The 27,565-nt window shown below is 58.0% G+C and overlaps 2 protein-coding genes and 1 non-coding gene across 13 annotated transcripts; 2 read left to right on the top strand and 1 right to left on the bottom strand.

Moving 5' to 3' along the window:
* The first annotated feature begins 572 nt into the window (after positions 1-572).
* Positions 573-21,578, top strand: LOC139597473 (diacylglycerol kinase delta-like). Of its 10 annotated transcripts, none has more exons than XM_071442891.1 (30): positions 577-854; positions 1,770-2,014; positions 10,886-10,996; positions 11,112-11,192; positions 11,420-11,524; positions 11,733-11,865; positions 12,052-12,158; positions 12,581-12,706; positions 12,855-12,957; positions 14,415-14,577; positions 14,674-14,782; positions 14,951-15,090; positions 15,226-15,307; positions 15,795-15,886; positions 16,149-16,248; positions 16,496-16,736; positions 16,967-17,065; positions 17,176-17,275; positions 17,649-17,756; positions 18,212-18,305; positions 18,384-18,491; positions 18,631-18,744; positions 18,876-19,010; positions 19,096-19,262; positions 19,383-19,500; positions 19,588-19,674; positions 19,767-19,883; positions 19,963-20,065; positions 20,542-20,711; positions 21,129-21,578. In XM_071442891.1, the coding sequence occupies exons 2-30, from the start codon at positions 1,817-1,819 to the stop codon at positions 21,201-21,203; spliced, it is 3,486 nt and encodes a 1,161-aa protein (XP_071298992.1). In that variant the 5' UTR covers positions 577-854; positions 1,770-1,816; the 3' UTR covers positions 21,204-21,578. The 10 variants fall into 10 exon arrangements, with proteins under 10 accessions (XP_071299000.1, XP_071298996.1, XP_071298992.1 ...); XM_071442892.1 differs by having other exon boundaries at positions 18,209-18,305; positions 19,782-19,883; XM_071442889.1 differs by having other exon boundaries at positions 580-854; positions 18,209-18,305.
* Positions 3,280-3,375, top strand: LOC139597525 (small nucleolar RNA SNORA17). The gene has a single exon (XR_011681628.1). It is a non-coding gene; the product is annotated as a small nucleolar RNA SNORA17 (small nucleolar RNA).
* Positions 21,579-21,741: 163 nt separating the features above from the next.
* CCNB3 (cyclin B3) lies at positions 21,742-27,013 on the bottom strand. 2 transcript variants are annotated; one of them, XM_071442900.1, is made up of 12 exons: positions 26,278-27,013; positions 25,544-25,662; positions 25,378-25,461; positions 25,099-25,217; positions 24,520-24,622; positions 24,110-24,211; positions 23,854-23,946; positions 23,461-23,598; positions 22,867-23,022; positions 22,429-22,578; positions 22,130-22,260; positions 21,742-21,979 (listed from the first exon to the last, which is right to left on the bottom strand). In XM_071442900.1, the coding sequence occupies exons 1-12, from the start codon at positions 26,279-26,281 to the stop codon at positions 21,907-21,909; spliced, it is 1,272 nt and encodes a 423-aa protein (XP_071299001.1). In that variant the 5' UTR covers positions 26,282-27,013; the 3' UTR covers positions 21,742-21,906. The 2 variants fall into 2 exon arrangements, with proteins under 2 accessions (XP_071299001.1, XP_071299002.1); XM_071442901.1 differs by having other exon boundaries at positions 24,110-24,208; positions 26,278-27,011.
* Positions 27,014-27,565: the final 552 nt, after the last annotated feature.

Below are 27,565 nucleotides of genomic sequence, written 5' to 3'. Positions count from 1 at the left end.
AGCATCTGTGTATGTGCTCGGCCGTGCCTCCATGTAACGCCATATGCCCATATGGTTGCATGGCAATGGTGCACATGCTCACATGTGTGTGGGGTGTGCGTGTGGGTATGTGCACAAAAATGTGCGTGGCCACAGGGTGAATGCTCACCTGTGCAAGCGGTGTGCCTGCCCTTGTCCATGTGAGGAATGCACAAATATGTCCACAGTGGCAGTGCACGTGCTCGCCCATGCCCACATGGATCTATGTGCAGGCACAGGGTTCATGCCTGGGGTGCGCAGGCATGTGTGATCTGTGACTGCTTGTGCATATGCCTATGTGGACGGTACACACGCATGTGCGGCTGTGATGCCTATGCATGTGCTGGCCCTGCCCACGTGGGTGGTGCATACACAAGTGCACTGCAGTGGTGCATGTGCTCTCCCGTGCCCATGCATGTATCCATGCGAAGGGAGCATGCGTTTGTGCACGGTGGAAGCCGTGTCTCCCCGTGTATGTGTGAGCCTGTGCACACGTATGTGCGTGAGCACACCCACACCGGGTGTGCCCGCCGTGCCTCCGTGGGCGGGCAGCGCACACGTGCGTGCACGAGCTCTCCCGTGCCCGCGCGGGTGCCGCACACGGATGCGCGCGGGGGCGCGCGGGTGCCCGCTGTGCCCGCATGCTCGGGGCCGTGCGTGGGCCGCCCGCGCCGCGCAGCAGCGCCCGCCGTGCCGAGCAGGCCGGGGCTTGCGGCAGGGGCAGGGCCGGGGCCGCTTGCGGAGGCACGTCCTGGCGGGGCCGGGGGGCCTGCGGACGGCGGGCCGGAGAAGGAGCGACCTTGCACCAGCAGCGGCGGCGGCTCGGGTCGTGCAAGGTGTGTGCGGGGCGGGGGGCGCTCCGCCTTCTCCGTCCCGGGCGTGCTGCGGGATGCTCAGCGGGCATCCGGCACCCGGCAGCCCTAGGGCTGGAGGAGGCAATGCACCTGGGAGGGGGGGGGGGGGGGGGGGGCGCGGGCCGCAGCACTGCCCTCACTCCCTCCCCTCTCCCCGCAACGCTTGTTGCTGCGCCGAGAGACGGTACCGCGGTTGCCGGCAGCCGCGCGGAAGGGGGAGGGCGCGGCGGAGCCGGCCCGTGGTAGGTGCGTGGGGCCCGGCTGCCGTCCAGGCTCGCTTGTTGAGGTAGGTGCCTCTCCCAGTCCCTCCTCAGCCTTCGGGGCCGGCAGAGATGCCACGGCTTCCCCCGCATGCGGGAACCCCACGCTCCCTCATCCATCCCAGCCCACCCGCAGTCACCTGCTCAGGGCTCGCGACCCATGGGCGCAGGAGGTTCACCCATCCCTTCCCAGTTGCCGGAGCCAGACGGATGGCGGGGTCCAGCTGCTGCTTTTCATGGAGATCCCTGCGCTGTCCCCGGCCACACAGCACAGCCCAGCACCTCGGGGGTGGGCAACAAGGAGAAATAGCACAGGCTGCGGGAATGGCTTCCACCCCTCTGTGCACCAACGTACCAATGCCCGAGCTTGGGGCAACCACAGTCTCCTGTGCCCAAGTCAGGGACAACGTTGGGATGCCAGATAGGCTGAGGAATAGTTGGGACACTGATAAAAAGGCAACGAAGGAAAACTTTGCCTGCAAGGGTGCCACCCTGAGTGTCATTTCTGGGCAAGGATGCGCCATCTCCCTTGATTTTCAGGGCTGCACCTCCCAGCTAGCAGAGCCTTACAGGATGAGGGGTCATGCATGCCTCTTCAGGGCTTTTCCTCCATTCCTATGTGTCCTTGTCCTCTCAGGGCTGTCATCAGGGGCTGCAGAGCTCTGAGCCAAGCCAGATTGGAAGATGGCTGAGAAGCTGGTGCCTGGGGACCTGTTCTCGAGGAAGACCCGGGAATCAGTGTCATCCCTGGACTTGGACAAGCTGGCACCCATCTCACCCGAGGCTGGTGGTGAGGAGTCATCCGACAGCGAGGGCGAGCAGGAGGACAGTTCTCACAAGCTCATCCGGAAGGTTTCCACCTCGGGGCAGATGAGAAGCAAGGTCAGGGGTGGGGGATGCCAGTGGTGAGGGACTGGCTGGATGTGGGGTCACTGCTGAGGACAAGGCAGGGGAGTTTATGAGGGTGTAAATGAGTACCAGGTTCTTGCTGCTGGCAGACTTGGCCCAGCCACAGCTGGCAGGGTTCTGGCCCCCTGTGTCCTGTGGGAGGGCACGTAGAAACATGCAAACCCCACAGTGGTAGTGTCAGCATTGGTCCCATGGGGCTGTGAAGCACGGATTTCATCCCACTATTCAGGAACAGGGTGTCTCCCATACCCAGAGAGCCCCTACCACATTGCCTTCATGCTGCATTTGTATCCCCTGGGTTCCCCTTACCTGTCCCTGGAAGAAGAGGACTCTTTTTAGGATGCTCTGTGGATGCTCTGGGACTGAGATTTAGGGTCATGACAGTTTTGTAGGCTCCTCGGATCCCACACCCTGCTGCAGGCATTGTGTGTGTAGGGCTTGGTGGGTGGCAAAATGGAACCATGCATCTTTCCTAGTGCCCTAGATCAATTTGGCTGTGCCAGCTCCCCTGCAGGTCTCATTCCCACAGATCTAGTCCCCAGTGGTGGTTTGCTGGACAGATGGGAACACCTTTGAGGTTAGACATGACACTTACATTTCCCAGCCACTAGCATGACAGCAGCTGGAGTGTGTGTGTGTGTGTGTGTGTGTGTATCACAGTTTGCTCAGAAAAAGCTATTTTGATAGCTTACAAAATTTACAAGATTACCCCTACAAAATATGGGGTGTGGTGCCTTCAGCCAAACAGGAGTGCATGGTCAGAGGTCCCAGGTCAGGGACCTCTGTGAAATGCAATGCAGGCAGAAATAACCTGGGCCGAATGGCCAGGTAGGATGTGGGGAGAGAAGGAAGTTTGGGGGGACATTATGGGGAGGGAGAATGCAGACACAGTGCGTGAAGGATGCTCTGGATGACATGCTGGTCCTTTGCATCCACCTTTCAGCTGCGGGAAGGAGGTGGTGGAATGAGTCAAGGCAGTGCCTGCAGTGTTGGGTGGCACACGGGGGCTGCTAGAAATCCCCCTACAGCCAGCTTCCGGTGTCAGCCTCTCCTCAGTGGGGATTTGGTGGCTGTGCTGCTCCGGGGTGGGGGAGAGCTCTGAAAACACAGCATAGGAATGTAGTTGTGGAGAAGAGGGCTATTACTGGACTCTGGTGTTGGGTGCTGAGGGCATGAAGGAAGGGGAATGAGGCAGTGTGGGTCTGATGGCAGCAGTGGATATGCTTGGGGCTGGGGCAGGCTCCCCTCCTGCTGTCCCTGTCTTGGCTGTTGTGCCAAGCCTGGTGCACTGGCATGAGGTGGGGCAGAGGATACTTGCTCAAGGGTATGGAAATTGCATGCTCCCAACCTAGCACTGTGGGGTTTTTCCACTTGGCAGAAGAGACTTCTGGGGCATGGGGCATTGAAGGGGCTCTTATTGAGTCCCTCTGGCTGCTCAAGGAACATACCTCAATTTTCCCTTCTTTGAAGTAGGCTGGCATCAACTCTGCCCTCTCCAAGTTGGCTGCCTAGTGGGTGAAGAGGGCTATGCTGGGTGCAGGGTGTTGGGGAGGAGGCACAGTGGGAAGCCAGGCCAGTGTGTGGGATCATGGGGATGCTTAGTTCTGTGTATGAGCCCTCAGCATCCTTCTGGAAGGGTGCTAGAGTTTGCCATGCAGCACTTGCCATGCTGTGGGGCACAGGGACATCACAGGGAGCCATCAATGCCAGGAAGTCTGAGGGGAAGGGGCAGATGGCTGGGCTATGCCCATGTCCTACAGCAGCAGCACAGGAACACGAGCATGCTCTGAGCCACAGCCCATGCCAGAGCCCCCTGTACCACCAGCAGGTTCTGGCCTCACTGCTGAGCGGCTGCATGTGGGGAAAGGCTGTCTCTCTGCCTGCTGTGGTTGCTGCCCATATCCTGCTTGGCATCAGCAATTAGCCATGCAGGAGGTCATGCTGTGCAGCATGTCAGGGGAGGCAGGTGGCATGATGGAAATGAGCAGGTGGAAATGACATGTCTGGGCTAACAGCCCATGGAACTAGGGGAGAGAGTGAGAGCTGGCAGGGCTGGAACTGAAGGGGCCTGAGAGTGAGCTGTGTATGCCTCCCCTGCCACCTCTGTGTTTTCAGTGTTGGGGTTCAGTGTTTTTCCCAAGGATGCCTTTGCCCTGGTCCAGATGGGCAGGACTGCACTTGCCAGCCTGGCATCTGGTTGGATGGACTCCTTCCTTTCCTACGGAGATGAGGGTTTTTGGATGACATTGCTGCTGCCACCCAGGTCAGGCTTACAGCCCTGACATGGCACATGTGCTGCCTGTCACTCCAGCCACAGCCACAGGGTGTGTGCCATGGCAGGCACCTTCCTGAGTGACACCCCTGTCTTGACATCCTCGGCACCCAGGTGGGGCTGGGGCAGGGAGAGGGAATCATTGCCTGCACCCCAGGGGCAGGTACCTAAAGAACACAGTTTATAAGGGAGAGTTCAGTGCCAGAGTGGCAGCTCCTGAGACAACAGGTGGTGGGGCATCAGGTTTGGGTCATATGTGGTGGGTGGGGTGCTTGAGAGGGTCTAAAGAAGCCTGCCATGTTGGGGGGCTGGGAAAGGTCAGGACCCCCACCCCATCCACACTGACTGGGGAGACCTTGGTGTCTGGTGATGGAAGCAGGCAGCTTCTCCCACTCCAGGATGTTGTCCAGCCCCTGGGACAGGAATAGGTGAGGATCATTTTGGGATCTGTTGAATCCTTCTGATTGCTGCTCCCCAGTTCCAGTGCTTCTGCACTCTGAATGTTCATGCACCCACATCCCTTTGTCAAGCCTCCACATCAATCACATCCCCCCCCCTCCACACCTCCAGGCTGGAACTATGGACACCCTGTGGGGTGCCTTGTGCCAGCATTGCTGTGGGGGCGGCAAGGTCGTTGTGCTCAGTGACAAAAACAACTGTCAGATGCAGGTGTCCCTACTGGACTGAAAGGCTCCAGGATGGATGGAGTCTTGCTGACATTCCCCAACCCCACCTCCCCCCCCCCCCCCCCGCCCCCCGCCAATCCTCCAATCCTCCTCAGTGCATCTGGGGGCTGCCAGTTGCCTGTACCAGGTTTTAGGTGTGCAAGTGCAGAGTGGGAGAGGGATGTGATGCTGTTTCCCAGCACTGGTTCCCTTAGGGCTGGGCTTGGAGAGAAGGTGAAGGGGAGAGAGGGGCTGGTTCTGGGGCTCACCAAAGCATTTGAGTTGATGGGGGTGGTGGGTCACATCCTGCTTGCGTGTCTGGGGTGTTCATTCCTCGGCACTGCCTCAGCACAAGCTCTCCCAGCAGCTGCCTCCCAGAGTGGATGCAGAGAGTGACCCAGCAGTGCTGTTTGGTTCAGCAAGTGACAGGTCCTGAGGTGATTGCACCAGAGCTGGGAGGTAGGGGTATCAAGGGGAACACAGCGGGGTGCATGCCAGGGATCCAGGGTTGCCCGTGGCATGGGAACAATGTTCATGGCCATGGTGGGCAGGGGTAACCATGGCTTGTCTGCTGTTTGGAAAGGGGAATCCTGTTCCCGAATTCCTGATCTTGAGATACATCACAGCTGTTTGGTGGGGCTGAGGGACCCATCAGAATACTCCCATGGGGCTCAGGGAGGTCAGTGGGGTTATTGGTACCCTTGTCCTTGCTGCAGGTATTGAGCATCCTGCAGGCTCAGAGTGCCCTAGGAATGAGGCAAGCTGTACCTGTGCATATTGGGGTGTTGGGCAGGTGTAGGGAGCCTGGTGAGGCAGTGCTATAGAGCCAGGCTGTGGGGAATGTTGCCCACTGAGTGCTAAATCCTGGCCAAAAGATGAAGAAAGAAGGTAGAGCTGGCTGGGGTCAGGCCTGGAAACCTTTCTTTTGCAGCAGGAGGATGGACCATGGCTCTTGGGCAGTGCACCCTCTAGACTTGATGCTGGTGGGACACTGGAGCATCTCTCATACAGAGAGAGCCTGGGAGAGCTGGGACTGTTCAGCCTGGAGGAGAGACTGTAACCACGGAGTCCCTGGTTTTTGAAAGGGAGGGTGCAGCAAAGGGGGAACCAGGCTCTTCTCAGTGGTGTCTGCCAATGGACAGAAATGAAAAAATAGGAAATTGCACCTCAACACAAGAAAACACTGCTGAGACCAGAGAGGCTGGGCTTGCTCTCATTAATCAGGGCCCACCAAGTTAGTGCCTGGGGTGTGAAGATAGCCCCACTGTCACTAGCCGGATGTTTGTGAGGTTTCTCAAGCACTCTGCCCTCTCCATGCTAACTTTTTCTGTTATGTGAATGTCGTTCTGGTCCATCAGCTCTTTCCCACTCCTGCTGGGCAGAGTGGGAGGGCTGTGCCCACCAGCATTGGGGCACAAGGTGCAGGGGTGAACTAGTAAAGGTTGGCCTGATGCGGGATGCTTGCAAGCATGATGCTTGGGGACCAATGTGGCTGTAGATAGGGAAGAATGACCTCATTTCTAAAAAGCAGCTGCTGGATAATGTGTTCTAGGGGGGTTGCCTTTCTTCTAGGGGCTCCTTTCCTCATTCCTCTCCTCCTGTTAATTGTCTGCTGCCTTTTAATGGTCTTGTCAGGACTGGTGCTAGAATCTCCTTTTAAGCATCCACCCAGCACAGGGAAGGGATATTGTGGTTGGTCGTGCAGTGGCAGAAAGCTCCATCCTCTGGGAGCAGCTGAGCCTGTGGGGCCATAGCACCTGTCAGGCACCAAGCCCCTTGATTGCCCAGTCCCGGAAGAGCTCTGCTGTGTCACAAAGCTTGATAAGGTTTCCGACTGACTCCAGCCTGTGGGGTGCCTAGCAGCTGGTGGAAGCCCTGCAGCTGGGCTGTTTGAGGTCTGCCAGCTTTGCTCTGCCTGGTGCCTGCTCGTCCTGGTGCCTGCTGGCTCAGCTAGGGGATGAGCTCTTACGCAACTGGACCCCAGCTTGTGCCCAGTGGGCTGCTGCACTTGGAGCAGGAGGGTGGCTGCCTGGAATGATGCTGGTGCAATGCAGGTCGGTGTGTTGACAAGTTATCCTCTTTCCCCTGTCCTCCTACTGGGTGAGGCATCGTGTGGTCACAGGGACAAATATATCCCTTCAGGAGTGGTGTAGGGTGGCCAGCTGTGTGGGCAGATAGTGTGGTGCTCAGGAGGCGTATGTTACAGCATTCCTGGGTAACAACCTTCCTGGCTCTTCTCCAGGCACTGCTTCGCTGTCCAAGCCGATCCCCAGCAGGAAAACCCTCCTGCCCCAGCTGTGGTCAGACCTGGATTCACAATGGGCTCTTGCCAGGAATGGTGGTGACAGAGCTGGGAGAGTGGGGTAACAGAACAAAGCAGCATCCTGGGGCTCTGCTTTAGGGCTGAAGGAAGGGCCGGCATTTCGGGTTGTAGCCTGACCTGGAAGAATCCCTGGACTGCGGTTCAAGCCCCCTGCTTGTGCCAAGCACACAGGCAGCCTGTGGCATGATGGCCTCTGGAAACCAGCCCAGTCCTGGCACAGCACGTGGCTGGCCATCCTCCTAGGACCATTTTTACCCCATTTGTGTCCCCTCTGAGGCTCTGCTGCCACTTCAGCTGCATCTGACCTGGAGGTGGTAGTACGTCTGCAGACACTGTATGGTTTCATTCTCACCTTTCCCTTCCTGCCCTGTGCCTCTGTGATCCCCCCAGTGCTGGTGCTGAGCCGCCTGGGCTGGAGAGAGCAGGGAGGGACCTCGGGATGGGGCAGTGGAGTGCTGGGACAGAGCCCTACAGGGGAGCTGGCATCTGGCTGATTGCTGGGCAGGTTATATGTGGCTCTGGGTGTGCCGCCTTGGTTGCCGAGGTGAGACCAGCTCTGGCTTTGCTGAGGCTCCCTGCAGTGCTGCCTGGGGCTTTCCAGAAAGAAAAGCTGTGGTTGGGGTGAGTGGAGCAGCTTGGATTTGTTTTAGGGTGTGGGTGGCACACTGTGTTTTACAGCTGTGCAATGACTAGTGCAGAGCTCCTAGCCCAGTGAGCCAGTGCTCCCATTGTCCCCAAAACTCTCCAGGAAGAAGAGGCAGTCCCTGTGCTACAGGTGCTCAGCTCCAGCTCTTTTGAGCTCTAGGGTACCTAACAGCCACTTACTATACAATTGTGGTGACCCTGGTGCTCTGGACAGGGCTTTGGGGAGCTGGCACAGCAGGGGTGATGCCACCCTGGCATGGCCTGCCTGCCCTTGCCATTGTCACCCCTTTCCTGTTTGCAAAGAGGAAACACTGACTCACCCAGCAATGGTGCTGCAGCATGCATTCCCACTGAGTGGCTGGGCCTGCTGCTGGCCTTGGCCATCAGGTGCCTCTCAGGTGTCCTTCTGTTGTTCATTGCAAAAGCAGAGCCACTTGGGAGCTGCTCCCTGCCCCAACAGCTGGAGCAGGTGCTCCTGGCTGAGACCCATGTCAAAAAATGAGGTAGGTGAGTGGCTTACCACAGTGAGATCCCAAAACAGCCCTCCGTCACCCCAGATTTGTGTGCCTGCCCAGGCAGCATGGGACAGCTGGACTCCAGGGCTTATTTTGGAAAGGGGACCTGCCTTATTTTCCCCAGGGAGGGGTTGTCTGGCCCCATGTGGGCACCAATGGAACCTGTACCACGTGGCATCACACACCAGGGGTGATGGAGCCTGGATGGGCAGCTGCTTACCTGAGGAGTTGTGCAGCAAAATGCTGCACATGGCAACACAGAGGGCTTGGGCTTTGATGCCCAAAGCAGCCCACAAGGGTGGGTGTGGGGAGAGGTGCCCCCTGAGCTTCTCTGCACCAATTTTGCCACCCCATGTTGCCATCCCATGTTGGGATGGCTAGGGATTAGTCTGCACTGGTGGAAAACTGAGGCACAGTCCCCCCAGCCGTGGTATTGGAAGTGTTGTGGTGAGGGTGGGAGAGCTCTCATGGGTGTGGAGGTGAAGGTGGGAGAGTCTGCTTTTCAGGGCCGTTGCATTCTGTTCCTGGGAGGGCCAGGACTGTGACATCTTGGGGCTGGGTGATGACTTTTTGCTGCTGTTAGGAGCTGCTGCTGCTGGGGGTGTTTCAGCTCTGACCCTCCTTTGTAGGAGTGGGTGCCACCCTCCTAGGCAGCCAGTCCTTGCTGTATCCTACCACCCACGTGGCCCTGGAGCCAGGCAGAGTGCCCATGCCCAGCTGGCTCCAGCCCCTGCTGTGATAGCTCTGAGGCGCCATCGTGGACGGGCCCCTTCTTCCTTCTCATTGTCATCCTTTTCTTCCAATGGCCCCCTCGCCCTTCACCGTCACAGCTCCTGACACCACTCCTTGCTGTCACACACTGCCTGTCCTTTGCAATAACAGCAATGACTGCAGCAAACACAGAACCTGTGCCTGATGAGTGCAGCCAGGTGTGGTGGATGTGGTGTTTGGGGCTGGATCCCACCAGGCTATGGCAGGACCCTGGCTTGTCCCCTGGTCTGGGACAAGGACTGCTAGGGTGCATGATTTGTGTGTGGATCTGAGGTCACAGCTGGACCCCACTGGAGGGATCCCTCTGCGCTCTCACAGCTGAGAGGCCAGGAAAAGGACTCAGTGTGCCCCGGGGTGCTGGCACCGGGGACCGCTGGGCAGTTTGAACCTGCACTGACATTCTGAGGCATCATGGTGATTGATTGACCGCAGCCAAACTCTGCAGCAGTCTTGGGAAGTGATAAAGGCTTAAAACATCCCTCTTCAAACTCCAAGCTGGAAGAGAGCAGGGAACAATGTGGTGGGTGCCCCAAGGAGGTTCAGGAGGGTTACACATTTGAATAGTTGAAGCTCAGGGAGCACCCCAGATGGCATTTTAGCTTCTTTGTGAAGGCTTCTGCTATTCCTGGTGCTTTGGCCATCTGGTTCAGACCCATGGGGCAGTAGATTAAGGCTGAGACCTGGGGCTGGTGTGTTTGCAGGCTGATGGGTGCCTGACTGCCACCTCTTGCAGCACATGGGTTGGCACAGGAGTGCAGAGCCCCGCCATGCTTCCCTCGCTTTGCCCTCATGCCCTGTGATAATTTGCTGTTAAATGTGGCTTGTCATCATGTGCCTGGATTGGATACAACCACTGTGGCAGCTAATTGCAGAGAAGCAGCTGAACAGAGCTGCCGGTGGTGTTTAAAGAAGATACAATCAAAGATGAGGCAGTGCCAGAGCATCTCTGCCACCTCTTTCAGGCTCATAGCCATGTTGCAAACACTAATTAATTGAGTCTTGTAAACACCACTGCGAGAAGGGTAAATATTGGCAGGTGCTGTGTTTCGGGGAGGGCAGAGAACGGGCAGCCAGGTTGCAGCAATGCACTGTGCTGCAGGGGATGCTCTGCCTGCTGCAGACTACCCTCAGCCCCAGGTTGTCCTCTCCAGGGGCTGTGGGGGCAAAGCAGAGCTGGCTGCACTCCGGTTCTGCTCCAGCTCTGCTCTCCAAACCGGCTGGGGCCGCAGTGCCCAGGTAATGCCACTTTGAAGATGCAGTTGCTATCTCTGGGGCACTAGTCTCCTCTTAAAGGAAGCTCTGCTGGCTCCAGTTCTGCCCTTGGCTTCTAGGGAGCTGCAGCAGGGTGAGGATCTCCAGGCACTACCCTGGGGATGGAGAGGAAGAATCAGCAGTGGAGCCTCTGCACTGCTGGAGACCTGCATCTTCTAGTCCTGCCATGCCCAGCAGCATCCTTCCAGATCACAGGCAGTGCCCAGTGCCCAGGCGATGGTAGGCAGGGAACATAATTTGCCCTGCTACATGCAGCAGAGAGTGAGCCCCAGAATGTCCAATCTGTGCTCCTGGGGACCCGGGGACTGGTGTCACAGGGGAAAACGGTGGCTTTGGTGATCCTGGGGGCTACAGGAGCTCAGGACACTGTGGTCTCTGCAGAAGAGCGTAAAGGAGGGGCTGTTGCTGAAGCAGACGAGCTCCTTCCAGAGGTGGAAGAGACGATACTTCAAGCTGCGAGGCAGGACACTTTATTATGCTAAGGATGCCAAGGTAGGCTGGAGGGTGCTTCCAACATGCCCAGTTTGGGGGGGACCTGAGCTTGCCAGCCCAGGAGGGGACAGAGATCCCTGCCTGGTGGACTGGGGCTCTGGTTCCTCCCTCGCAGTCCCTGATCTTTGATGAGGTGGACCTGTCTGATGCCAGTGTGGCCGAGACCAGCACCAAGAACATCAACAACAGTTTCACGGTGAGGGAGGTGTGGGGCTACCAACTGCACCCTGTGGAGACGTCGGAACCATGTGGGGAGGCACTACAGACCTCCCTCATCCCCCCAGAGCCATGGAGCACTCCATAGCATGGCCTCCTGCTGCTTGAGGTGGCACTGGTGGGCCACAGATTGCTGGGGTCTGTGCTGGGTTCTGGCTGGCCTGGCAGTGGCCTTGCGAGAGAACGTGGGGATGGTGGCTGTTGCAGGTGATCACGCCATTCAGGAAGCTCATTTTATGTGCGGAGAACCGGAAGGAGATGGAGGACTGGATCACGGCCCTGAAATCTGTCCAGAAGTGGGAGATCCATGAGGTGATGTGGGCAGGATGCTGAATGGATCTGTATTTGTGTGTGGAGTATGTTTCCCTCTGTGTGCCTTTGATTGCCAGAAAAGAGCTGTTGCCCTTGGCATAGCTCCACAAGGAGGACAGGAATTGGGCTGGGGGGACTCGGGATGCCAGGAGAGAGGGAGTGCCGGCTGAGGGTGCCAGGCACTAATGGGGCAGGGCTGTGTCTCCAGGCCACACAGTTCAACATGGAGCACTTCTCGGGCATGCACAACTGGTACGCCTGCTCCCACGCCCGCCCCACCTTCTGCAACGTGTGCCGCGAAGCTCTTCCAGGGGTCACCTCCCATGGCCTCTCCTGTGAAGGTCAGTGCTGGCATCCTGCTGGGAGGTGGGCAGGAGTTGGCATCAGGGCAGGGCAGCCTCTCAAGGCTGGGCCAGAGCAGGAGTGGTGCAGGGTGATGCCCACTGCCCAGATGCAGAGAGGTTTGGGACCAGGGATGTGCATGCCATGGGGACCTTCCCTGCTCCTCACTGCTCCCCCCCATGCAGTCTGCAAGTTCAAGGCACACAAGCGCTGTGCCGTCAGAGCCACAAACAACTGCAAGTGGACGACTCTGGCCTCCATCGGCATTGAAATCATCGAGGATGAGGATGGGGTAAGCAGGGGAGTCCGTTTTAGGCATCCTGGTAGGACAGATCCTCCATCAGAACTAGCCTTGCTGTGCCCAAATCAGGAAGCAGGAAGAAACTGTAGCTGTCCCCTGCACTGTGTGGCCTCTGGGCTTGGCTCTGCAGGGGTGTAGCTTGGGGACACCTCCTCTGGAAGCCTGTATCAGGATCCCTTTTTGCTGTCCGAGTGGGGCCACCTCCAGACATTTTCTGGGGATATGTCTGCCCTGCCTAACATGCTGATGGCTTCAAGCAGCCAGGTGGGCAGGGATGAGAGGACATGGGAGGGGTCCCAGACCCACCTTGCCCTGCTAAATGGCACCACTTCCATGGTGCTTGGGGAAAGAGGTGGCCTATGATCTTTCCCTCCAGTGTGCAGGATGCTATTGGTAGCTGCTCTTCTCTGCAGGTGGCCATGCCCCATCAGTGGCTGGAGGGGAACTTGCCCGTCAGTGCACGCTGTGCTGTCTGCGACCGGACCTGTGGCAGTGTCCGGAGGCTGCAGGACTGGCGGTGTCTCTGGTGCAAGGCCATTGTAAGAATATACACACATACCCTGTCCCCACCCCTCTCCCAGCACAGACAGCACTGCCCCTCCTGTGTGCATCTCTGGGAAAGCTGATGCTGAGACTTTGGTGCTGTGTCCCCCCGCTCTGCTGATACAGGCATTCCTGCATTCCCAGGTTCACAGTGCCTGCAAGGAGCTCCTTGGCAAGAGGTGCCCCCTGGGCCAGTACAAAGTGTCCATCATCCCGCCAACTGCCTTGAACAGCATCGATTCTGATGGTGAGTTGGGGAGGGCACAGGGCTGGTCTGGTGGGGGGGACAGGCTCTTTGGGATAGGGCTCTGAGCTCTCTGAGGTCTTCTGGAGGCTTTGACTTGTTGCACTGTGCCTGTTTTGTGGGGCAGCAGGAACACTACCTTCAGTAAGCTCCAGAGTCAACGCCCCAAGGCTGCTTGTTGCCTTGCACTCTGTTTCAGGGCTTGATGGTATTTTGTGGGCTTTGGGGTGGCATTTCTTGCCTTCATGTGGCTTTAGCTGCTCCTGCCAGGTCACCACTTGCAGTGGCTCAGGACATGGTGCCTTTGTGCTCTGATCAGCAGTGCCAACCCTATACCCCTGAGGTGGGCTGTCCTGTGTTGCACCTCAATGGTTCAGCATCTATCAAGGCAGGATAAAGCTCTTGCTTGGGTTATTTCTCAGTGTCTGAAGCTCAGCTGTTTTTTTGGTAGTGCAGAGCACAGCTTTGCCCTGGCACAGGACACTGCAGGGAGAAGCCATGTGGAGCGTGGGGGGACCCCCCCAGCTGTTTCCTTCTCCTGAGGGGCCCAGCTGGCCTCCGCTAAGCAAAATCTGTTCTTCTCCTCTGGATATTTCTTTCTTCATTCTTTACTGCTTTTCACCACTCAGCTCAGACAGTAGCTCATTTGCCTTGTTACTCATTGGGATGCTGTCAGAGTAACCATCACGCGGCTGCTCCTCAGCTCCAGAGCCTCAGCTGCTGGTGGCTGATCCCTGGCAGCATCTCTGCCCTGTCCCTCTCCAGCAGCCCAGCCATCCGTGGCTGTGACTGTTGCCCACCTGACTGGGAACAGCTTAGCAAGGCCTCAGTCCCCCCTTGTCTTGCCATGCTGTCCTGCTGCAGCATATGAGTACTGCTGGCAGCAAGCTTTTCCGCTGCAGCCCACGCTCTGACTCAGCAGCTCTCAGTGCTTTGTGTTACTGCTCTGCTGGGCTGGGAGTGGAGATGGAGCAGTGGCCAGGCAAGGAGCGGGGGGCTGTGGGGCTGTTACCCCCATGCTCCTGCTGTGGTGGGGGTGCTAGGGCTCCTGGTTGCAGCCCATGGGGCTCTAAGGGCAATAGCTGTGGGGCTGGTGCCAATGGCATGATGGCTGATATGGTCCCTGCTGCAGCATTGCTTGGTTTGCCAAGGGAAGAAGCCTGCAGACACCAGCCAGGGAACTGGGATAGACAAGAAGTGCCTGAGGCAGGTGCGGGCTCTGGGCCACCATCAATCCTACTCTGCCTTGGGCACATTTCTTTCCCCATCTCATTTCTTTAAAAGCATAGTGCTTCTTCTTCCCTCTGCCCCTCACTATCCCCCGGACATCCCCATCACTGCCCCTCCTGCCCCAGCACCTCACAGATTGGGCTTGGCACAGATGGAGTGTCCATACTCTGCTCTCCTGAAGTGTGTGTGGGCAGTGAGAGCTGGGGCTCATGTGTTTGGGCTTACTGCAGGTTTCTGGAAAGCCACCTGCCCCTCAACCTGCTCCAGCCCTCTCCTGGCCTTTGTCAACTCCAAGAGTGGGGACAACCAGGGTGTCAAGTTTCTGCGCAAGTTCAAGCAGTTCCTCAACCCAGCCCAAGTCTTTGACCTCATGAATGGGGGCCCACACCTGGGGTAAGCACCAGCCTGAGCGCCCTGGAATTGCCTTGCTGGGATCCCAGTGGGCACCTGGCACAGCACCTATTCCCTCTCTCCTTGCCCGCCACCCAGGCTGCGCCTCTTCCAGAAGTTCTCCACCTTCAGAATCCTGGTGTGTGGTGGGGATGGCAGCGTGGGTTGGGTGCTCTCTGAGATTGATGCCCTTGGCCTCCACAAGCAGGTGAGTTGGGAGTGCCTGGCATTACTAGTGCAGGCTGGCACCATCCCCAGCACTGGCACACTCTGTGTACCCCAGGTGCTGCCAAGCAATGGGCACAGCAGAATTGGAGGTGTCACAGGTGCCCTTGGGGGCTGCTCTGAGGCCCCCCACTCTGTCTCTCTCCTGCAGTGTCAGCTGGGTGTCCTGCCACTGGGGACTGGTAATGACCTTGCACGGGTCCTGGGTTGGGGCAGCCTATGTGATGATGACACTCAGCTGCTGCAGATCCTGGAGAAGCTGGAAAGGGCCACCACCAAGATGCTGGACCGGTGAGCAGGGCATGGAATACATGTCTCTCTGTCCCTCCTACCCTGGCATCTCTTGGGAAGCCTGTCCCAGTTCCTTGCCTGTCCCTGTGCTAGGGGGCCAGGAGATGACAAGCAGCCATGGTCTCTGTTTGGCAGGTGGAGTGTGCTTACCTATGAGGCTCCCAAGCAGTCCCCCTCAGCACTGAAGGAGGAGGAGAATGGGGACTCCAACATCCAGGTGGGAACTGCTGGCATTTGGGGGCTTGAGATGGGGAGGGCAGGCTGGAGGGCAGGTTCCTGTTCAACCCAGTTCAGGGACACAGGGAGGGATGGCACAGGAAGAGGTTATTCTGAGGGTCCCTGGGGACTGGGGCTCTGAAGGGGCTGGAGTTGGCTGCATGCAATGAAATGACCCTGGCAGGTCTCAGCCTGGCATATGCAGTTGGGAGCAGGCAGAAGGTGAAGTAGAGCTAGCCTGCCACTGGCCAGCTGCTTTGGACTCTTCTGTGTGTTCCTGTTCAGCCCCTTGGTCCAGTTTCCCTCCTGATGTGACTGACCTTGCCTCTGCCCAGCAGCATGGGCATGGCTACCCTCAGTGGTGGGGAGTGGGCTGAATAAGGGCTGATCATCCCCAGTTCAAGGCTGGCTGGGCAAAGCTCTATCCCTGAGCAGGGCACATGGCAAGGTGGCAGGTGTCCAGCTGTCTTCACCTGTGTCCCCCCCAGGTCCAGATCTCCCATTATGCAGACTCTGTTGCCTTCCACCTGGCCAAGATCCTGGAGTCAGACAAGCACTCAGTGGTGATCTCCTCTGCAAAGTAAGGAGGGGGCTGTTGATGGGGGTGCCAGGAGCCCCTTTTTCTGGGCTGAGGCCTGTCCTCAGGACCACTGCACCCCCCGCGGCCAGGCTGTCTCAACTGGCCTCCAGCAGCTGCTGGCTGTGCTGGTGCCTGGCAGATAATGCTGGCTGTGCTGACCCTCTGGAGCAGCAGGTGTTATCCCAGCAGGTGCCCTGGCTGGCATCTGTACCTCGCTGGCCATGCTGTGCCCCTCTTGACCTCCAGCCACTTCCCTTGGCAGGTTCCTCTGTGGCACTGTCAATGACTTTGTGACTGAAGTTGGGCGGGCTTACAAGAGGGCGACGGAGAACAAGCAGGAGGCTGAGCTGATGGCACGGAAGGTGTGTTGCAGGGGAGCTGGAGGGTTGGGTCAAGCTGGTGGCACAGCCTGTGAGCAGGGGATGGGCTGCTCCGCAGGCCTATGCCCTTGTTGAGCATGTATTGGGGTGTGCCATGCTTGGGGTGCCCAGACATGGGGTGTCCAGGTGCTTGGGGGTATCCAGGCACTCATAGTGCCCAGGGAAGCACCCAGCACTGGTGGGGGGCAGCAGCTTGTGGCAGGTACTGAGTGGGGTAGGTGTCCCACAGTGCGCCATGCTGAATGAAAAGCTGGACTCGTTGGTGCGGGAGCTGAATGAGGAAGCTCAGGCCATCATGGTCCCTGAAGAAATGGCACAGGCCACCCACGCTGATGTCAAGGACCAGGAGAAAGCTGGCAGCTTCAACCCCAACCCCCAGCCTCGCATCTTCAAATCCAAGGAGCAGCTCATGCTGCGGGCAAACAGCCTGAAGAAGGCCCTGCGGCAAATCATTGAGCAGACAGAGAAAGGTGAGGGAGTGGTGGGACCTGGCAGCTTCCCTGCTGCTGCAGCAACCTGGCAGGAGCTGTGAAGCCACACTGGGTTGGTGCTGGACCCATGTCTTTGTTCTCCCCTGGGATCCTTGGGATGGCAGCAGTGTCCCCACCCTGGGCCCTTCCTGGTATGAGCCCACAGGCCTGACATGAGGAGGGGCTACAGGGCTGCACAGACTCCCTGTCATGTCCCTCTTTGTATCCAGCTGTGGATGAGCAGAACAAGCAGACCCAAACCTACCAGGGCAGTGTGGGCCCCAGCAAGGATAGCTCAGAGGAGTTCAGCAAGGAGGAGGAGAAGCTCAGTAAGATGTCAGCAGGGCATGTGGCATTTTGTGGGGGCATGGGGGTGAGCTGTGGGATGGGCTCAGGGTGAGAACCCATGTGGCAGCTACCTCCCTGTCGCCCTGGCCAGGCTCCCGGCGGGTGACTGTGACCTCTGCGTCTTCCTCCATCATCCTGGACCGGCCAGACACCTTTGGCAGCTTGCAGTTCCCTGAAGACCCCAGCACCCTGTGAGTCAGGTGTTCTGCCTGCCCCGGAGCAGAGCTGTTACCATGCTGCCCCTTTGAGGAGGCTGCTGCCCACCAGTGTGGCATCCCTGCTACCAGGCCCTCCTTGGCCAAGCAGTGCCCATGCTGGGGGAGCCTGCCTGTGGATGGTGCTTTGAGCTTGGTGTTCCCACCTGCAGGCAGGTCCTGGCTGTGCCATGGGTCTCCTGCCATGATGACTGAGGGAAATTAGCAGCCATCCCTGCTAGTTTTGGTCAGGCTTCCCAGTGCCAGCCGCTCTGCTCCAGCGGGTGTTACACCGCATCCTCTGGTGCCAACCCAAAGTCACTGATACGCAGGGGCTGCTCAACCTGCTTTACCTCTTTGCTGATTTCAGACACTTCTTGGAGAAATGTGTCATGAATAACTACTTTGGCATTGGCCTGGATGCAAAGATCTCCCTGGAGTTCAACAACAAACGCGATGAGCACCCCAAGAAGTGCAGGTTGGCTGGAACCCCTAGATTTCCCCCAGGAAGAAACATGTACCCCTGGCTTTCCAGTGCCATCAAGTTGCTGGGAGCCATGGGGGTGACTCAGGCCTACTGTGTTGGAGATCCTTCCTGCAGCAGATTTTGTACCTGCACCCATTGCTGGGATGAGCACCCCTTGGTGGCAGGCTGCAAACACCCCAGAAGGGGTGAAGACCTGAGGACTCGGTGGGATTTACTTGCTCTGCAGCTGGAGAGAGGGACATTGCCATGCTGGCGTGGAAGGGTCAAAATCTGGGTGCAACGTGCTGCACCTTTGGCTTTTCTGGGAGGTAGCAAGAATTGAGGAAACTAAGGTGGGGCCAGCCATCCGGGACTGTTCAGCACAGTGCCCCAGGAAGGGTGTGGAGCCTGTGACAGGCAGTGGGGAGCCCACAGCCCCTCATCTGTTCCACTTTGCCCCACAGCAGCCGCACCAAGAACATGATGTGGTATGGGGTGCTGGGCACAAAGGAGCTCCTGCAGCGCACCTACAAGAACCTGGAGCAGCGGGTACAGCTGGAGGTATAGGGCTGGGAAAACTGGGAAAGGGTGGGAGGGGCAGCGTTACAGCAGACCCCCAGGCTTAGCCCTCTCTTGCAGTGTGACGGGGTGCCTATCTCACTGCCCAGCCTGCAGGGCATTGCTGTCCTCAACATCCCCAGCTATGCCGGGGGCATCAACTTCTGGGGAGGCACCAAGGAGGACAATGTGAGTGTCAGTACCATGAGATGATTTGGGTGGTGTGATGTCCTTTCCCCAGTCCTAAGATACCCCAGGGCTAGGGTGTCCCTGCCTTGGGCACACATGGGGGAAAATGGATGTCTTCATGTGTAGTGATCCTCTACAGAACTTTGGGGCTCCATCCTTTGATGACAAGAAGCTGGAGGTGGTGGCAGTCTTTGGTAGCATCCAGATGGCTGTGTCACGGGTCATCAACCTCCAGCACCATCGCATTGCACAGGTAGCGCTGAGGTACCCTGCAGGACCACAACTAATGCCTGAACACTTTGGGGCAGCAGTGGAGCCTGAGGCAGTGTGGCTCTGCTCAGCCTGGCAGCTATTGATGCCACCCCTGAGCTGTGTGCCCCACAGTGCCGTGTGGTGAAGATCACCATCCGGGGCGATGAGGGTGTACCTGTGCAGGTGGATGGAGAGGCCTGGATCCAGCCACCTGGCATCATCAAAATCCAGCACAAGAACCGAGCCCAGATGCTGACAAGGGACCGGGTGAGATTGAGGAGCTCAGCAAAACCATGCTGAGGGACATGGGGAGGTATGACAGTCTCAGAGGGGCCATGTCTGTCCCCCACAGGCATTTGAAAGCACCCTCAAGTCTTGGGAGGACAAGCAGAAAGGGGAGAGCTACCGAGCAGCCACACGGCCACGGCTCAGCTCCCAGCAGTCCATGGAGTACCTGACCGAGGAGGAGAGCAGCCTCTTGCAGCAGGTCTCACGGGTCGCTGAGACCCTCATTGCCAGGTCAGACTGTGGGAAGGGGAATATAGTGGGCACAGGGAAAAGGGAACTGTGCTGTGGCCATGCAGAGGTGCATGCCCAGCCCAGGGGAGCCCTGGCAGCTCCAGCCCCTGTCACCCGCAGGATCCATGAGGCAGCCAAAGCTCACAAAGCCATGGAGCAGGAGCTGGCGCATGCAGTCAATGCCAGCTCCCTGGCACTGAGTGAAGCCCTCTCCCACAAAGCTGCTGGCACCTCAGAGGTGAGCGGGGACTGGGAGTGTAAGGCAGCCTTTCCCCAGGCCCCATGGGGCCCTGCCGCTCAAGGGATTACCCCCTCTTTGCCCCAGTTTCTCAGCAGGAATATGGCTGTGGAGATGGTGCTGAGCATCAAAGAGCTGTGGGCTGAGACCAGGGCATTCCTGGACGGGAAGGCGGTGAGTGAGGGACTGGAGAGCACCCAAAGCCTCTCAAGGCTGCTACCTCTGGGGGTGGCAGCAGGGTTGGGTATGGGCCCTGTCCCCCACAGCTGGACTCGCCGCAGGAGGAGGAGGCACTTCAGGGCCCTCTGAGTGTGCTGGGCCAGGAGCTGCAGCGGCTGCTGGACATCCACTGGCTGGGCCCTATTGCCCACCCTGCTGAGGAGGTGGGTGCACAGGGACCGGGGTCTGGCACAGCCCAGCCTCAGGGAGCTGTAGCATCCCACCAAGCCTGGCTTCTCACAGGAAGGTGCCAGCAAGGGAAGCTTTAAGCTTCGCCTCAACATCCCCAAGCCCAGGAAGGAGAAGGACAAGCTGCAGAAGCAGAAAGCCAACAGTGTGCTCCCAGGTAAAGTGAGCAGTGTGCCAGGAAGAGACAGGTGGTGCAGTCCATGCTAGAAAGGACCCCCCTGTGCTGACCTATACCTCAATCTCCTGTTCTGGGAATGCTGGGGAAGAATCCTCAAGAAAGGGGAACCTGGCTGCTTGAGGGTGGCACCCTTGTCACCAAGAGCCCCTTAAAGCTTTTTCTGGTATCAGACATGCAGAGCACCCCAACCCTATAATTCCTTGGCTAGGGGGAGAAGGGGGCTCTGGTACAACTCAGACCTTTGGGTAAGTCCCTTGTCCACAGCTGGGGGTCTGGTTGAGGGGGAGCAGCTCAGGTGCTCCATAAGTAAGCCAAGGAGAGGAGAGACCTCTGCAGCCCGAGCGGGCTGTGGCCTCTGGCCCTGCTGGAGTCAGGGGTGGGAGGGGGTATGCTGTCTGCTGACCACAGGCTGCCATCACTGCTGCCTGCGCTGCTGTGTCCCACTGCCTCCACAGGCCCCAGCAGTCCACCACTGTGGTTTTCCTCCCTGCTAGCAGACAAGTGGGGCTCCGAGGAGGTGGCAGCTTGGCTGGAAACGCTTGGTTTAGGGGAATACAGAGACATTTTTGTTCGGCATGACATCCAGGGCTCCGAGTTGATTCTGCTGGAGAGGAGAGACCTTAAGGTACAACCCCCTTGTGCCTCCTGAAGGACTCCCAGCCCTGGGGAGCATGGTGTCCTCCATCCCTCCTCTCCCTATCCTTCCTGGTGGCAGGTTGGCCCTACATCTGGGTCTGCAGAGTTGAGCTTGTGCAGCTTCTGCACAGGGGCAGGGAAGCAGGGTGGCCTTGGTCCTCCAACTTGCAAGGCTCCATACACCTATCCAAAACAGTATCAGCAGTACCCGACCCTCAGCTGCATTCAGGCATGGGGATGCGCTTTTAAGAGGACAGTGGGCTTCAAGCAAGCACTATGCTCTAGCAAGGGAGAGCATGGGGAGCTGGGCTGTGCCTCATCCTCCAACCTGTGGCTTGTCTACCAGCAAGGGCCAAGAGCTGCAAGGCCCTGCAAATGCATCACCTCCACTTTCTCTTTCCTGCAGGACCTGGGGATCACCAAAGTGGGCCATATGAAGAGGATCCTTCAGGCCATTAAGGAACTCAGCAACCTGCCCTAGGCTGACAGCAGGGCAGCAGCCCAGTCCAGGTGCTGGGTGGGTGCTGCCCCCAGGGAACAGGGGCTGGGTAGGGGAACAGGTCCCTGCCCTTGCCCCATATTTATGGAGCCCTCCCTGCTTGCCTCGCTTTAACTCTGTCCCAAGTGACCCTGGGGCCACTGCTTCTCCCCCAGCCTATGGGGCTGGGGACACTGAAGCAGAGGTCTACCCTGATAGGTGTGTGGTCTGACCACCAGTCCCGCCCCATCAGGGTCAGGTGGTCAACCTGGGACCACCCGCTGTGTGCTCAAGCTGGAGCCAAAGCAAAGTTTCCCCTTCCCCATGTGGGTATTTATGCTGTGTAAATATTTGGAGAGAAGATATGCATTGCTGCTGCTTGCATAGTGTCATTACTAAGGGGAAGGTGGGGAGGAGGGAATTGAGAATACCTTTCCAGCCTTCACCCTGAGCTTCCTGGTCCCCACCAGTCACCATGCTCTCACCCTCTGTCTCATCACAACACAGGGAAGTACAGTGCTGGGGCTCCAGTGCCAGCATGTACAACAAATACATTTTATTAACAGTTACACATGACTTTTTTTCCTCCCCCCCCCCCCCCCCCCCCCGGCGTCTCTTCCTCAGTTAAAATTACTATTACTTATGTACATGGTACCACCCTGCTTGAGGGTACCCCATTATTTACAGGCTTATTCACAGAGTAGGGCTAGGAGCTAGTGAGTGTCTCCTCGAGCTTGAGCATGTCCATGGGGGTGACTTTGGCAACCTCAAAGAAGACCCTGGAAGGAACACATTGGCTTAGAGCTCAACCACAGCCCTGGCACCCATCCACCAGTGCTCCCAGATCCCTACAGAAGCCCAGGGTGCACGCCAGTGGTGTCACTCCCTGCAGCAGGGACAGGCCTGAGACAGAGCCCCATGACTCTCACCTATGTGAGTACTTGCTGCGCACAGCATTCAGCTTGTCACGGGGCTGGTATGTGAGCAGGAAATTCAGCCTCTTCACCAGGGGGTGCAGGTCCTGGGCACTGTACCCACTGTAGTACTCCAGTGTAGGGGTCTGCAAGGGGACAGCAGGGCTAAGCTGTGTCCTCAATGACAGGACAGTCATCATCTTCCCTTATCAGCATCCAAATCTGATCATAGCCCTAGTGCATCACCCCACTCACTAGTCCATTGCGTCCCCCTACAGTGCCTCCCAGGGTGCCTCGGCAGGGACAGTACTCACCCAGCCCCCAAGGTTCTTCATGGTAAGTGCCAGCAGCAGGCAGCTGGCAGCCAGCTTCGACGGGCTCTCACGGGCATAGTCGTACTCCTGCAGGGTCATCTCACAGAGGAAGCGGGCCAGCGTCAGTGTCTCCATGGTGGCACGGGCACACTGCAGCCAGTGGGCAGGGAAAGCACTCAGCCTTTTGAGCAATGCTGCTCCCCTTCCCAGCCTTTCTAGGATCTCGAATGCAGCCTCTGGGGCACAGGTCAGGGATTACACACACCCAGCCTATCATAGACCACCATCCTCACACCCCAAACCCTTTTGAGGGCACCTGGATGAAGTTTCCTTGCTGCCAGCTGGGAGCCTGAAGCCCCAGTGATGCGAGTCACTGTCCCCTGGAGCCAACAGAAGGGGTGCCTGGGGGCACCCAGCCCACCCTCTGAATGCACTCACCTTGGCAAAGCGGCGCAGGAAGCGGTAGGGGATGGGGATGTTGATGTCGAACTTGAGGGTGCTGAGGATGCTCATCTCCATAGCAATAAGCTCCTCCCGCTTGTAGGCATCATCACAGATATAGAGGAAGTCATCCACACATGGTGGGCACCGCTCCTGTAGGGGCACAACTGCTCAGCACCCCAGTGGGAGCTCATCCTGGCCTCACTCAGGAGATCCTAGCCACCCCACAGGCCCTGTGAGTGTTCACGTGCTGCTGGACTCAGCAAGGACTATTAACACCCTGTGGGACTTTTGTCATGTCCATACTCCTCCAGCCCTTGCCTTGAGCTCCATGCCTGCATTAAGTAAACTAGGGTATCCTGATGGTCTATGCAGAGCAGAGAGAAGCTGGCTTTCCAGTGACACCAGGACACAGGTTTCAGCCCATCATGACTGTATTTGCAGCCCTTGGGACAGGAAGGAGGAACATGACAGACATGCCACCCTGGCAGCTCTCAGGGCAGTAACCTGGCCTTCCCTAAAACCTCCCCAGGGACCATAGAGGCAGAGCCCCTCTGAGTCTGCACCCCAGGAGAGTACACAAAGAGTCACCTCAAATTTGGAGGCAATGAGGATGGCAGTGGAGCCGATGAGCTGCAGCTTCTCTCTCATGCTCACCACCTCCACCAGGTAGTGGTCTACTAGCTTCACAGCCAGGTACAGTGTCTCATGGTTCAGCTCAAAGTTCTCCTTCAAGAATGAGAGTGGGGGTCAGAACAGAGTGTCAGACAGAAGTTAGGCCTGGCCAACCCCTTCCAGGTCTCACAGAGGCCAGGGGTACCTATGGGCCAGGCTCAGAGGGAGGGATGTAGGCTCATCCCTAGCCCACACAGGGGGAGCATCAGCTCTGCGCTGGGAATGCTTGCAGGAGCCTCTGCTAGCACAGAGGTCACACATGCCAAAGGCAGCACAGGGGTTGCTCTGCAGAAAGCTGTGCCCTCTCACCTGCACCTCCACCATCCAGTCCACAAGGATAGCACGCATGTCCCCACTGATGTCTGTCTGCTTCTCCATGTAGTCAGGAAGCATGAATTTTTCCTGCCAAAGAGCCAGCTGTCAGGGACATGGCAAACATCCCCACCTTCAAACAAGCCCCTTCTCACCCTGTGCAGTGGTCAGAGCCTCTGAGCAGTCAGTGGCCCTGCCTGCAGTCACTCCTTCCCTGGACAGGGCTGTCACCCCCTGGACAGGCATCACCCACCTCTCTTTCCCGCATGTATTCAAAGATCTCCTTGGCATACTCTGCATTGGCGTAGGGGTCACCCAGCTGCTCCTTGTCAATGTCCTCCACTGCTGGCACCTGCTGGTATGGAAGAGGCAGCAGTAAGGGGGAGGCCCTGTAAGTGCCAGTCACCTTGTCGGGGCAAGGCTGCTGCTCCTCTGCACACCCCTTTTCCACCTGCCTTCATCACCCTGCAGTCCCTGCCCCACTCTTTCCCAGGGGATGATTCTTGAAGCAAGATGGTGGTGCACTTTGCCCCCCCTTTTCATCACCCTGGCTGAAGTCTCTCCAAGGCCCAGAGCACTGCTTGGTGCCTGAGTAGCACTAGTGGCAGCTGCAGAGTGGTGCTGTGATGGGCCTGGGGCAATGCTGCAGCCCAGGGTCCCTACCCTCTGCTCAGGGGGCTTCAGTTCCTGTACAGACACTGGCTTCTCTGGCACAGAATCCACTTTGGGCTCTGCAGGAACTGTTGGGGGAGTTTTCTTCATTGACCTGGGAAGGAAAAGAGCATAAATCATTGCTGGGAGAAGACCAAATTTCTTGGCTGAAAAGGGGCCTTCCAGAGACTCTTGCTGCTTCAGGAAGGGGCAAAACCACCCCTAAAATATCCCCACAGACTTCTAGAATCACTTAGGTTGGAAAAGACCTTTAAAGATATTGAGGACAACAGTTCCCCCAGCACTGCCATGCCCACCACTAAACCATGTCCCAAGGGCCACATTCAAACGACTTTTAAATCCTTCCATGGAAGGTGACTCTACAACTGTCCTGGGCAGCCTGTGCCAGGGCTGGACAGCCCTTCTGGGGAAGAAATTTTTCCTAATATCCAACCTAACCCTCCCCTGCCACAACCTGATGCCATTTATAGTAGATATACTAGTTCCCTCCTGCATCTGGCTCAGCCTCCATCACCCAAGGGAAGCCCCATGGGACAAGTTTGCAGCAAACCCCTGCCCCCAGCTACTCACTTTTTTAGATTGATCTCATTGTTCTTGGCCACCCCTAAGGTATTATGTGTCTTCTGCGCCTTGGGTGGAGCAACCTTCACAGACTCCTTCTTCCCTGCCACCACCTGGTTCTTGCGAGCCTGTTTGGGTCAGAACAGGGGCATACAGGGGCTGCAGAGTGGAAAGCAAGATATGCCCTGCAGGGAGACCTCTCCTCTTCCTAATGGGCATGGGGTATGCCCCCCACCATGGGGAGCTCACAGGGGACACCAGAGCCCCCACCCTCACAGAACCACTCACATTGGTGATGTCTCCAAATGCTGATCTCTTCTTGGGCCCACCCTGGGGTGAGGATGAAGACCGCTTGGCATGACAGCTCTCCTCCTGCAATAGAAGCTGTTAGAAGATGGTGGTCAGCTGCCCCACAGGAGCCCCCCCTGCAGCTCTCGCTTGGCTCGGTGCTCACCTTCTCAGGATCGACGTTCTCTGCAGCAGGACCTGCCTTGCCTGCTCGGGACTGCTTGGTGGTCAGCATCTTGGCATTGCGTGGCAATGGCATCCTTTCCCTTGGTCTCTGTGAGCAAGCTGGGGGCAAAGCATGATGTGATGGGGGCTACTGCCCACCTGCCTCCAGGGACACCCTCCCAGCTTGGGGCAGCACAGGGGGAGGTTTATCCCTCCTGGGGGTTAGCACAGCAGCACTGACCCCTTTCCTGAGCACGGTAGGTGGGTGGTGCCCCAAGACAAGCCCAGGCGAGGGACAAATCTGGCTAGAGCTGCTCCCAGGGAAGAAGGGACAGAGACCCCAAAAACCACCACCTAATGCACTCTGCTGGGTGAGGTGGTAGGGGGGACAGGCAATTCCCAGATTCCTGCATCCCAGAGAAGGATGCAAGGGCTTGCACTTCCTCGGAAAGCTGGAGGTCTTGCAGATCCTCACTCTCCCACAACCCTCAGGGTCCCCTGGGGGAGTCGGGAGTCCCAAAGTTCCCCTCTCTCCTGCATCCCCCGGAATTCCCAGGGAAGCCGGGGATCTTGGAAGCCCTTACTCCCTTGCATCCTCCAGGGTCTCCACGCCTGCCATCAACTACGGGCCCCAGCGCTGCCCACTCCCCCGCAGCCCTCGGAGGCCCCACTCCCCCCATAACCGGGTGGGATCCCCCCAGTCACCCATGCCCGGGATGTTCCCTCCCCACTCACCCATGCCCGGTCCGCTGTGCCCGCACCTCCGGCCCCGGCGCTTTTGAAAGTAGCAGTTCGGTAGCGGCCGGCCAGCACTGGCCGAGCCTCGCCCAATCAGAGTGCGAGGCGATGCCAGGCGGCGGCCAATCGGCGGGCTCAGAGGGATGCAGTTGCTAAGGGGCAGGGCGGCAGGGTTTAAAATTCAACGCCGATGACCAATGGAAAGGCGAGTATGCGGCAGGGGCGGGGCGAGCGCCGAGCCGGGCGGGCAGCGATTGGTGGGAGCAGGCGCCGTTTAAATCCGTTCTGCGGGGCCGTCGTGGCGGTCGGGCCGCAGAGTGGGGGCGGCCGAGGAGCGGCCCCGTCCTTGCCGTCCTTGCCGTCCTTGCCGTCCTTGCCGTCCTTGCCGTCCTTGCCGTCCTTCAGCGGGTGGAGCGGCCTCCGCGGGCAGCTGGCTCCACTGCGTCCACTGCCTCCGTCCGCAGCCGTGGGTCCCAGGCCTCCGGGGCTGCCTTTTCCCACCGGGCTGGGGGACAGGGTGTGCTGGCCGTGCACGTTCCTTAACCCAGCGTCGGGAACAGAGGGCTCGGATCGCTTGGATAATCACAGAACGGTTTGGGTGGGAAGGGACCAAACGGTCCCTTAAGCTTAAGCTCAGCCCGTTCCACCCCCTGCCATGGGCAGGGACAATTTAGACGAGCTCAGGGTGCTCCCCGTCCAGCCTAGCTTTGGACACTTCCAAGGATCCAGGGGCAGCCACAGCTTCTCTGGGCACCCTGTGCCAGGGCCTGCCCACCCTCACTTCTCACAGGGAAGATATTTTTCTTATATCTAGTCTAACCCTTCTTTCACTTTCTGAGGTAGCACAGGAGCAGTGTTCATGTGGTGTTGTACAGGCATGACTGACCAAGTTCAGGGTGAGGCTCACTGGGACTGCCCCATCATCCGCAGCGACAGGGTCAAAGTTACCAAGGCACAGGTCAGAGTCACTGTAATATGGGGTTGTATGAGATACCAGCCGCTCATTGAACATCTGCTGAGAGTAAGAGCACTGTACATGTATCAAGGACCAGCCTTGAGGGCATTGCAGTTCCTGGGGAAACCCGTGCCATTCAGCCAGGCTGCCAGGCAGGGAGAGCTCAGAAAAGGCAGGGAGAGCTCAGGCTGTCAGTTGGCTTGGAGTCAATTTCATGTATCAGGAAAGGAATGCAGGAGACTCCTCACACCCACAGCTTGCTTTGTTCCTTGATAAACTAGTCTTGGAAAAGCCACCCACTTTTCATGTGTGAGACACACGATCCATATT

This window comes from Agelaius tricolor, unplaced genomic scaffold (genome assembly GCF_023055355.1).
Source record: "Agelaius tricolor isolate 1412-34295 unplaced genomic scaffold, bAgeTri1.0.p SCAF_17, whole genome shotgun sequence".
In the NCBI taxonomy this organism is placed as follows: domain Eukaryota; kingdom Metazoa; phylum Chordata; class Aves; order Passeriformes; family Icteridae; genus Agelaius; species Agelaius tricolor.
Note: the sequence above shows the minus strand (reverse complement) of the source record. Positions and strands in the feature narration are given on the sequence as shown.